This window comes from Populus alba, chromosome 1, assembly GCF_005239225.2.
Source record: "Populus alba chromosome 1, ASM523922v2, whole genome shotgun sequence".
In the NCBI taxonomy this organism is placed as follows: domain Eukaryota; kingdom Viridiplantae; phylum Streptophyta; class Magnoliopsida; order Malpighiales; family Salicaceae; genus Populus; species Populus alba.
In genome coordinates this window covers 7,144,338-7,155,616 of record NC_133284.1, presented here as the reverse complement: position 1 = coordinate 7,155,616, position 11,279 = coordinate 7,144,338, and the positions used below count along the sequence as shown (strand labels likewise).

Below are 11,279 nucleotides of genomic sequence, written 5' to 3'. Positions count from 1 at the left end.
GAAGGAGGTTGCTGCTGGTTCTACCACTGCAGCTGAGGGAAGGTGTGGCTGAGGAGCACCCGTCGTCGCTGCTTCAATGAAAAAAAATGAAAAATCAAGAATGCTGGAACTTAGGAGTGCTCGTGCTGATGATCACAGTTTTGAACTGAAAGACCCCCACGGTTAAAGACAAAGCTGCGTTTTATGATTTAAAAATCTGCTGTTATTGAGGAGTGCATGCTGGATGGCTCATAGTATTTCATAAAGGAAGATGATATGCTGGAGAAGAAGGAGTTGCACTATTGATCTACTGGTGTGGTTGTCGCTGGTGCCGAAGAGGGAAACTTGCTGCTGTTGCTGCAATAATTAATACTCTTCCCTTCTCCGAAGGTCCCGTTCTCTTCTTTCTTCAAAGAGTGAGGGTGGTGATGTCTAGGCTTTGTCAGTGGAGAAAGAGGGTTGTTGATGGGGTGGTTTGGTCCCGGCCAGAAAAGAAAAAAGTGAAGATGGAGCATCTTCCTTTATGTTCTGTTATTGCAAAACCGGGGAAGAAGAAAGGAAGCTAGCTAAAGGCCAATGAGGGGAGGGGCGTATGGCTGGTTTTGAGACTAGGGAAGAAGAGGAAAAAAAAAGATGGGGGGAGGGGGCAGCGGTGGCCAGGCTAGGATTCGGCCTCACCCCCTCTTTTTTTGTAGGGTTTCTGGTAATGTCCTTCTCCTGGGTCTTTTTTCTTTTTCTTTTCTTTCTCTCTTTTTTTCGTGCATACTGAGATCTGTATTTATAGTGCAAGAGTCCCTTCGCATGCGAGAAACAAAGTTTCAATCAAACTCATTCTCTTCTTTGAAGTTTGAATTTGATTAAGAATCAAATTTGAAAGCGGATAACTATCATTATCTTGAAGACAAGGATTATCTTGAAGATAATTAGGACCACCAAGACTAGTTATCCTCATTGAAACAAGTAGGTCTAGATGTAATAACTAGAGTGCTTAAGATGTTGATACAATTATTTTTGGGTTAGAACGAGCTTTCACCTACTTTTCCAATTAACACACGGCACATATAACTTTTTTTTTATATATATATATATATATATTATTAATGTAGTAGCATTCATTTTTTTATCATATTTTGTTTTTGTTTTTGTCATGCTTCCATTTCTTCTTTGTGTTAGGAAAATCATATTTCACATGAATTGACTTTTTGTAATCAAAGCAATTGATAACATCCCTCTTGCTTGAATAACCTTAGAAGTCCCTTTGATTTTTCATACCTTTTTGTAATCAATGTAATGGCCTCATTATCATCACTACTACTTTCATTATCCTATTCGTGTAGCCATGTGGACTTCAAAGCAATAATTTTTTTTTGGAATATTTTCATTTACTTCGAGATCCTTAATCTTTTCTTCATGTCCTATTAGCGAACTAGTAAACTCATCAAATTTTAGAGTTGAAAGGTTCTCGAATTCCTTTATTGCCATGACCTTAAAATTTTGCCGTCCATTCTCTCTTTGGTAATGATTTTACCTAATGTCTCATGTTCAATAATCCATACTCTCTAGTGAGACATCAATCTAGAGTCTTTAACTTGGCTCGACTTTTCATGAGTAACCTCAAACAACTTCCTTATCTTTGAGTTGTCTTGTGATTTTTTACCCTAGTGAACTCTTTGTTAGATAAAACATAAAAGAATTCATTTACGTGTTTGCATGACAACTATGATTTCTTACTTGTCTAACATGTCACTTATCATCAATATCGGTTTTGGCGGGTCCAATATACCCTTTCTTTACAATATTTCAAAGTTCAATATCACATTACTTTAGGAATGTGCTAATTATAACCTTCTAATATGCATAATTTTTCTCATATAAAAGGAGCTTTCAAGCTTTGTCCCTTAAATATCATGATCTTAACTCTTAGAGTCATTGCTCTGCAACCAAATAAAATATCGAAGCATCTAAGAATGAAGGTAAATCAGGTGTTCTAGAAACTAACCTTGCAGTTTTGGTTTTTTCAAACCATCATTTCCAACTCATAAACACAACAAATGCAAGGTAATAATAGAAAATAAATAAATAAAAATAAGGAAGACAGATTATGCATGGATTTTATAGTGGTTTTTACACTTTGCAAAATATTTAACAAGATTTTTTACTTATACAAAAAAATGAAAATAACACTCACCAATAAGATTGGAGAATGATTAAAGGTAAGCTCAAAGTTAAAGAATATAATTATGTCAAGACAGTAATAATTTCCCAGTGATTGTATCAAGTTGTAAAGATAAAAGAAAATGCCTTTTAATAGAAAAATATGGCTAATTAGTTGTTTTGAGATAGAATGAGTAGTCTAGAATTTTTAAATTATGAGAAGTTTGGTATACTAGATGGTTTAAGCTGGATAAAGTAAGAAAGTATGTTAAGTGTAGAGCAAGGGTGGTCACGTGAAGTGTTTTAGCAAGCTTGTCTTATTTGTTTTTAGTAACAAAGATGACAAGAATATTGTAAATTCAATTTTTTTTTGTAAGGATAAGCTAATTAATTTTTTGATGTAAGTACATGTTATGTACAAGCTGGTTTACCAGTTGTTCGATGCATTGTGTTTGATATGATTGTCTAGTTTAGTAGTTACTTTTAGAATTTGTATTTTTAGAAAAATATGGCTATTTAGTATTTTTGTTTTTTCATGCTTTACTGTATTAATTCTTATTATATGCTCTTGTTTGCAGTTTACCACTCTTTGACTTGTATTTTTTTATAAATAATTTCATTGAGAAATTTTAGTTTCTGGATTGAAATAGTTAATAAAACTATTTTTCAAGCTTCATATAATGATTAAAGATTTTGAATTGTAGTAGCAATCTAATTGAGTTTTCCGCCACATCACCTAATAGTCGTTATTGAACTATGATATCATGATTTTCAATGTTCTTCACTTGATAAAAGATTTTAATTAACATGTAGATATTCTTTTGCTGCAAGTTTGAGAGTTCCTTATTCTTAATTGACTATAAATTAATCAAAATTGGCATATTTATAAAGTCTTTTCCGCAAGAGGAGAACTACTAGGGTTAATGCATGACAACTGTCTGTACTAACCAAAGAATGTTCACGTTATTTAGTTGAGGACTGTTTGGCAAAATAAACTATACTATAAGCTATTTATTGGAATACAAAGTTGAAGTACTTACTGTTAGATCTTGGTAACATTATAAAAAAGCTTAAAAGAATTTGAAAATTTAACGAGTTGTTGAAAACATCATTTGAATATTGTTTTATCTCTCTTTTAATATTTGTCATCTTAAAAGTTTTAGATTAGAATGATCAGTAGTATTTAACATCCTGATATCAAGAATTTAGTAATATTGCTTAGAATCTAATGATAATTTACATAGAAGGTACACAATTCTCTTAGATTCGGTATTAAGTGTGAATAATTCTGATAAGATGTAATGTCTGCATAGAAAAAGAAAAAGAAAATATAGGGGTGATTACGAGGGAGGATGAATTACCTTAATGTGTCCTGTTATGATTTATGGGGGATAACATTTGCATGCTGATATAGCCATTAAAACACTTGCGGATTCCGAAGTAAAATGTATTGATGGCTGCGTTTTTCTGATAAAAGTATATCTTATGGAATTGACATCGTTAAGTATATTTCTAGACTTTTGGATGATGCTATGATCTCTTTTCTTACAGGTGGGATCTAACCATCTTAATGTGGCGCAGTCTGCTATGTTGTTCCCAAATGCTGACGGGGACGTTAGGCTGCTATCCAAGGCAAACCAGTCCTCCAAGGACATCACTGAACTGAAGAATCTTTTTATGGCGAGCACCAAAAAAATTGAACTTTTATGCGAAATGATCACCAAATGAAAAACCTGAAGAAGAAGCATGAAAAAGGTAACGAGCAAGTCTGAACTTTTGCTTAACCTTATCACAAACATTGAATTGAAGAAGTGTTGAAATTGTTTAATCCTGTTTGACAAGTGAACAAAAAAGTTTGTCATTGTGTGGATGTTTAATAAATTGCCTTAGCAGGTATTTGATTGGAAATAATGGTACCTTTGCTTAACATTTAACTGCTGTTAAACCAAGCATATTTTGGTTGAAAATACAAGCCCAGAACAAAGGACATATTTTGAACAAATAATTGTGATGAACGCCGATAGATATCCCACTCCGGCCGGCTTAACTCCCCAATCGCCTTTCAGGCGTGAACTAGTTCCTCCGTTCATCTAACCAATGAACTAGGCCACCCTCTCTCTCATTTTTTTGTGTGATTGGAAGGCACCTCCGCCGCCGTAAACAGGAGTAGCATCTCGCTCTTTGGTAAATGGCGAACTGGCTTATGCGTGAACCAGGTTGGGTAGCAATCGTTTGGTACCAGATGAGAATTCTGGGGCACGCTACCGATCCCTACCTCTTAAGCCCCCGCCGATCTTCCCTCGTTGATTGGGTTAACATAAGCTCGACCCGAATTCGAAGTAGCATCTTTGTGGTAGGCAGCATGCATAAGATTAGAATTTTATTTCAGGTGTTTTTAATTTTTTTACTTTTAATAATAATTTAAATTTTAATTCTTAAACAAAAATCATAATTTTCTTAAAAAAACTCTTTAATTCTCCCATTTATTTTTCTTACTACCCGTTGTAAACTATATATATATGCACACACGCTGCGCTCTTGGAAACAGACAGCACCAAGACAAGAAATATTTATTCTCATAAATATTTATTCTCGAATCGAAAGGATCCCAACCAACAATTTTCAAAAAACCTCTCATGTTATCACTTTGGTCTATTGAGCACTTGTACTTTTTCTTTCAAACAATTGAGTACAATTTTTCTTTTTTTTTTTTTTTTTAAAAAAGTTCACTTAATAGGGGAGGTGAAATAGGTAATGATATTAATAGAAATAAAAGAAAAATTAATAATACTGTTATGTAGTGAAAAGATTAGATAAATTCTCGATTTTTAAAAATCATAATCAACTGGTTAAAATAAAAAATACATGTGCTGAATTGATTATATATATTAAAGTTTTTTTTGATAAATTGGTAAAAAACACAGCGCAAATAACATGTTTAGGCTAAACCATTTAGCCAATCATCCTTTTGTTATATTTTTTTTTTTCTCGTCACTCCCAGCTAATGTTAAACACATTACATTTATATTTGCTTTACTTATTATTTTTTCTTAATCTCATAACAAAACAATCAATCATATAACTACGCTATACGAGATATGTTTCTATTAGCTTTATACTTACCATAAACATTTGGACATCGTGACGACCCGTTAAAAATAAATCACTTGATTGAAAAAAAAAAGATATCTGACATCTTGTTTTTTTAGAGAAAAATATCTTGTTTAAGGAATCGCCACCTAATATTATTGTCACTAGGAACCTTAACTGATTAATAGAGATTCTATAGTATGAGACTAGTTACGTAAAAAAAAAGATGTTATCACCTTCTAAACATCTTACCTGAGGCAAGTTGCATTGCTACTTAAAGCTTAGATCCAGCCTACTCTTTTTTTTTTTTTTTTAGGACTGGGTCAAGTCCAACCAACATGGACTGGGCTGGACTTAGTAGGTCCAACCTAGTCAAAAACCCCAAGTTACTAACCTAGTTGGGTAGCAGGCATGCATGGCTCAACCCACACATGCACTCCATAGTACAAAAATAATTAAATTATCTTAGATTTTGGATAAAGATATACTCCACATTAGACAACTGCTTGGTGGCTTATTCTTTTGGAAATGAACATTGGTTACTTAGTTTACAATAGTCTTATGTATCCTACAAAAAATACACATACAAATTCAGCATTTAGTACTTTAACCGGTCATTGCTCTAATATCCTTCAAGTGAATGATTCTTGCTCTAGAATCTAGAGTTTGTCTCTTAGAACATTTTCAACAAGAGAGTTAAATAAAAAGCTAAATGTTAAAAATTATATTTTTAGTTTTTATTTTTTCATTTCTTCACTCCAACACATGAGATAAACATATAGCTATTTTAGTTATTTATCATCTGAAGAGCCATTTCTACATTTCCCTAAAGAAATGACAAAAGCAAATAACCATTGGCAAAAATTAAAATTTTAATAGTAACATATAAAATTGAAAAATAAAAATATTCATATAAATAAATTTTAAATTTAATTTAAATTATATCTTTTAACTTTCATATTATTTTATTAATTTTATATTATTTTTATAAATTACTCATATTAATTATATAATTAATAACACCATAATTATACTATATATAAAATATCTAAATTAGTTATATAATTATATTAATAATATCATGATTTAACATGAAATATATTAAAATATAATTAGTTTTTCTAATAATTTTTTATCATTGAAATGTATATAATTAAAAAAATTATATTTATACTATTTAAAAAATTATTTTATCTATTTAACTCTTTAATATAGCATTTCTCGTTAAGAATGCTCTTAGAAACTCAAATCTACTTAAAAGGCATGGTTAGAGCAGCAGCCACTTGATCATGTGATGATCGAACTGCACTTTGAATTGTTTTTTTTTTTTTTTTAACTAAATGACGGACAAAATAAAAATCACTCGATATATTTAGTTCTTGCATAAAACACGGAGTTTGTCGAGAAATAGATGGCCCCACTAAAATCAATTTCTAGCAAAAAGTTTTTGGCTCGAGGCGTCGACAACATGTTTTCTCATTTTGAACTTTTATTTTATTTTCTCATACATACCAAACACCAATAAATGATTTTAAATTAAAATAATCAAGCATTAAAAAATAGCTTATTTTCTAGGAAAACATATTCCTCGGAAAATATTATTCTAAATTAGGGTTGTTTTCCTCATGAGAAAACATGTTATCAGTGAAATTTAACCGTTCAATCAATGGTGCACATTTGTTACATCATATTCCATCATTTGACATTTTGTCTCAGGAGCGAAGTTTTTTTTATGATGGAACAAATTTTTCAATCATTTGAATTTATTGAAGTAGTTTCTAACATATATAATTCTGTTAGTAATTTTGATAAATTTTGGAGGGAATTGTTTTTTTAATTTCTGACGAGATTTATTTTTTCAATGACTGTCTATTTCATTTTTTAAATATAAGGATTGAAATATATAAAAAAATAAAGTATTTATCAAAATATACAAATTTTAAACAAAAAGATCAAAAAAGAAAGCAAAAAAGTTTTGAGGGCAAAAAGTCCTAAAAAGGCGCGTTATGAACCATAACAAAAAACTTATTCTCCAGTTTTAGTCTTATTGTCAAATTACATCCTTACATTTTCAATATTTTTTAAGTAATAAAATCAATTTTTTATATTTAAAATTGAGCATCAATAAAATATATATAAAAAAAATTTAGATCATAATACCCTTATAAAAAATAAATTATTAAACTCAATTTACTATTAATACAAGTAAAATAAATCAATAACCAAAAAAATATTAAAAGATAAAAAATCATAAAACACTGGTAATGTATAATATTTTATTAAGTGATACACAATGAATTCACCACTTTTAAAAGATTTTTTTATAATGTTTTTAGTTTTTTATATTAATTCTTTTGTGTTAGGAAGTGAGTCAACCGCACTTAACTAGTTAGGACTGTTTGGAAACACGATCCAATCCGTGTTTTATTAAGTGATAAACAATGAATTCACCACTGTTATGGTATTTTCTCTACATAGTTTTTATTTTACTGCAGTGTTTCTCCACATGTTTGTTTTTTAAAATTATCTTTGTCGAAATTATTTTTTTAATATTGAGTTAGTTGAGAATTTAGTTTTTGTTTTTCCTATATGTTTTTTTTTCGAAATTTTTTTTTTATTTTTGTTTTTGTTTTTGTTTTTTTTTTCAAAATTATTTTTGTCGATTTTATTTTTTTCATATTCAACTGGTTGAGAATTTAGCTTTGTAGTTTTTTTTTCTTTAAAACATTGTGGATTGCTATAATGTTCCATTGCATGGTTTTTTTTAATGATTTTTTTTTTTTAGATTTATCTTTGTCAATTTTATTTTTTTTCATATTGAACTGATTGTGAATTTAACTTTGCAGACACTATTGATTGCTATAGTGTTTTTCCACATGATTTTTGTCTCGCTACAGTGTTTTTCCATAAGCTTTTTTTTATCAATTTTTTTTCAAAATTATCTTTATTGAATTTTTTTTTTCATACTAAGCTGGTTGAAAATTAGCTTTGTAGTTTTTTTTAAAAAACACCGTTGATTGCTACGATGTTTTCCCATATGATTTTTTTTGTTATGATTTTTTTTTAAATTGTCTTTATCAATTTTATTGTTTTTAATATTGAGCCGGTTGAAAATTACAACCGTGAATTTTCTCATGAAACACTATAGATTGCTACAGTGTTTTCCAGCATGGTTTTTTTTTTTTTGTTTTTTTGTTTTGTGATATTTTTTCAAAATTATCTTTGTTAATTTTAATTTTTTAATATTGAGCTGGTTGAGAATTACAATTGTATATTTCCTCACAAAACACTATAGATGCTACAGTGTTTTTCTAAAAGAATTTTAATATTGAGTTGGTTAAGAATTTTGCTTTAACTTTCCCCACATGTTCTTTTTCTTTTTGCTTTTTTCCCAAAAATTGTCTTCTTCTTTTTTCATTTTTTTGTTTTTTTTTCAGAATTATTTTTGTTGATTTTATTTTTTTTAATATTGAGGTGGTTGAGAATTTAACTTTATATTTTTTTCTTTTCAAACACTGTGGATTACTACAGTGGTTCCCCACATGTTTTTTTTTTTTTATGATTTTTTTTTCTAGAATTGTCTTTGTTGATTTTATTTTTTCATATTGAGCTGGTTGCAAATTTAGCTTCGTAGTTTTTTTCTTTAAAACACTGTGGATTGCTATGGTGTTCCTTCACATTTTTTTTTTATAAATTGTTTTCAAAATTATCTTTTTTTTTATTTTATTATTTTTAATATCGAGTTGGATAAGAATTACAATTTTAGATTTCCCCATAAAACACTATAGATCGTTATAGTGTTTTTCTGCTTGGTTTTTGTTTTATGATTTTTTCTAAAATTATGTTTGTTGATTTTATTTTTTTAATTTTAAACTGGTTAAGAATTTAACTTTGTAGTTTTTTTCTAGAAAATATTATAAATTGCAACAATTTTTTCACATAATTTTTTTTATTAATTTTTTCACAAACCCGTGATAACACAAAGTATACCACAAATCCGGCATCACACAGTCATGTCATCTAATAATTGATCTGTGACATGTTTCTTTTCTTTTGCGTGTAAGCATTCGATTGGTCGAGTTTTTCTTCGCTATATAAAAGACGCGTTCGAGAAAAGCGAGGCACACCACGATTGTTTTGCGAAGTCGCGCGACACCAAAACTCATCGATCGGTCGAATGGCTGCAGAACATACTGTTACAACATGGGACCTTCGATTTTATATCAAACAATCGTCACGCAACAAATAGATCGAGAGGGATCACGCGTGTTCTCTTTATGTATAAAGGAAGAGGAAAAAAAAAACAAAAAACAAACAAACAAATTGAAGGAATCGTGCGAAGTCGCGCGACACCAAAACTCATCGATCGGTCGAATGGCTGCAGAACATGCTGTTACAGCATGGGACCTTCGATTGTATATCAAACAATCGTCACGCAACAAATAGATCGAGAGGGATCATGCGTGTTCTCTTTATGTATAAATTGAATTGGAGGAGGGAGTGCTCTGATCACCCAAGTCCTCATAATATAGAGAATTAGCTTCAAAGGTCTCTCTTGTTGCATGATTTAGATTGGGTGTCGTGTTTGTGCAGAGATTAGGACGAAGATCACTGTAGGACAAATAATGGGATCAACCAAATATCACCAGAAGTCATTTAGAACGATGCATTCTCATGAAAATCCTGAGGTACGTATCAAGTTTTTGTTTTCGTAATTCTTCGTAACTGACATAGATTTTCTTACGTTGTGTTATTGGTTATATATGTTGGCAGAATAGTACTAGAATCAACAGAAGAATAAACAAGCTGCAAGCGGAGATGGCAGAGATAAGCAAGCAACATGAAGAGATCAAACAAGGGCAAAAGGAAATGAGAGAAAGGTTTGAGGAGATAGATTCAGAATGTGAGCAACTCAAAAAAGAGACAGAAGGTGTATCTCACGCGAGCGACAACGTGCAACTTCGTCTCAATATCATGCTTGATATCTTGAAGGCACGACAAGAGGATGGCTTTGCGAAAGTTTCCGATCCGACAGGCTCTCTCCGGTTGGTCTAAATTCCTTCTCCTGTATAGTTCGTTTATTCCATTTTATATACAAGTAAAACCACTACAACGTGAAACCATCGTATGCCATCCATATTTCTTTCAAGAACTTCAAATTATACATTCACACGCAGAAGTTAAGGGTGTCTATAATATTATATTGTGGTCTAATATTAGTTTGTGTTGCCTTTCCATTTGTTGACAGTGGATCAATGAAATAACAGCAGCACCTGTTAAAGGAAAACCAGCAAACGGAGGCTGCATGCCCAATCGTGACGGGAAGAAGTGGTCTAATTTGATTCAAAAGGCTATATTATGTTTTTTTTTTTTTTAAAAAAAAACTTCATTTAAGATTTTTTAGGGAGTTTATTTTCAACTTTGTTTGTAGTTATCCTTTGATTTTCGACCTTGTAATATATAAAGCAATCGCTATAATTATATGTATGCTGTGTTTGTGTATTTACATATGGGGTTTTGCCTATTATTTGGTCATTGTGCTTTTAAATTCTTTAATTAAAACCTTGTATGTTTTTCTTTTGTATTGATCAAGTACTTCTGTAACTCTGTTTTTCATTTTGTTTTGTCACCGCTCTTCTATTATAATATTCATTAGTTTGTGAGCTAACGTGACATAATTTAAAAGGATTCAGTCAATTAAAAAAAAAAAAAGAATATAAGGCATGTTTTATTAATTGCATGCTATGTACATAATATTTTATTTTTACTTTATTATAACAATTAAAATAAAAACTCTTCTCAATTTTACCGCCATGGGATCCCGCATATGATGTGTTTCATGAATGAGGTTTTTCTTTAAAAAAGATAATAACATGAAAGGTTAAAAAGAAAAAGAAAAAGTAATAATGATGAGCTCCCATGCATGACACGTTTCATGCATTTGGGGCGAGGTTAAAAAAAAATAAATGCACAAAGTACGAAGAAAAAAAAATAGTTTGATCCATATATTCTTTAAATTGTTTTAAGGATCGAGGCCTCGTACTCTTCTTAGGTCC

The 11,279-nt window shown here is 30.4% G+C and overlaps 1 protein-coding gene and 1 pseudogene across 1 annotated transcript; both read left to right on the top strand.

Moving 5' to 3' along the window:
• LOC118036786 (cationic amino acid transporter 5-like) overlaps positions 1–4,440 on the top strand; it is a 6,589-nt pseudogene extending 2,149 nt beyond the window's left edge.
• Positions 4,441–9,548: 5,108 nt separating this feature from the next.
• Positions 9,549–10,839, top strand: LOC118061280 (uncharacterized). Its single transcript, XM_035074711.2, has 3 exons — positions 9,549–9,911; positions 9,997–10,268; positions 10,472–10,839. Exons 1-3 carry the CDS (start codon positions 9,849–9,851, stop codon positions 10,485–10,487), a joined length of 351 nt encoding a protein of 116 aa, XP_034930602.1. The 5' UTR covers positions 9,549–9,848; the 3' UTR covers positions 10,488–10,839.
• The last annotated feature ends 440 nt before the right edge of the window (positions 10,840–11,279 follow it).

What these genes read in the sequence shown, in the direction of transcription:
- LOC118061280 (XM_035074711.2), top strand. Translation starts at nt 9,849, where the DNA reads ATGGGATCAACCAAATATCACCAGAAGTCATTTAGAACGATGCATTCT. An exon ending in ATTCTCATGAAAATCCTGAG is followed by an intron (nt 9,912 to 9,996) that starts GTACGTATCAAG and finishes ATATGTTGGCAG; the next exon opens with AATAGTACTAGAATCAACAG.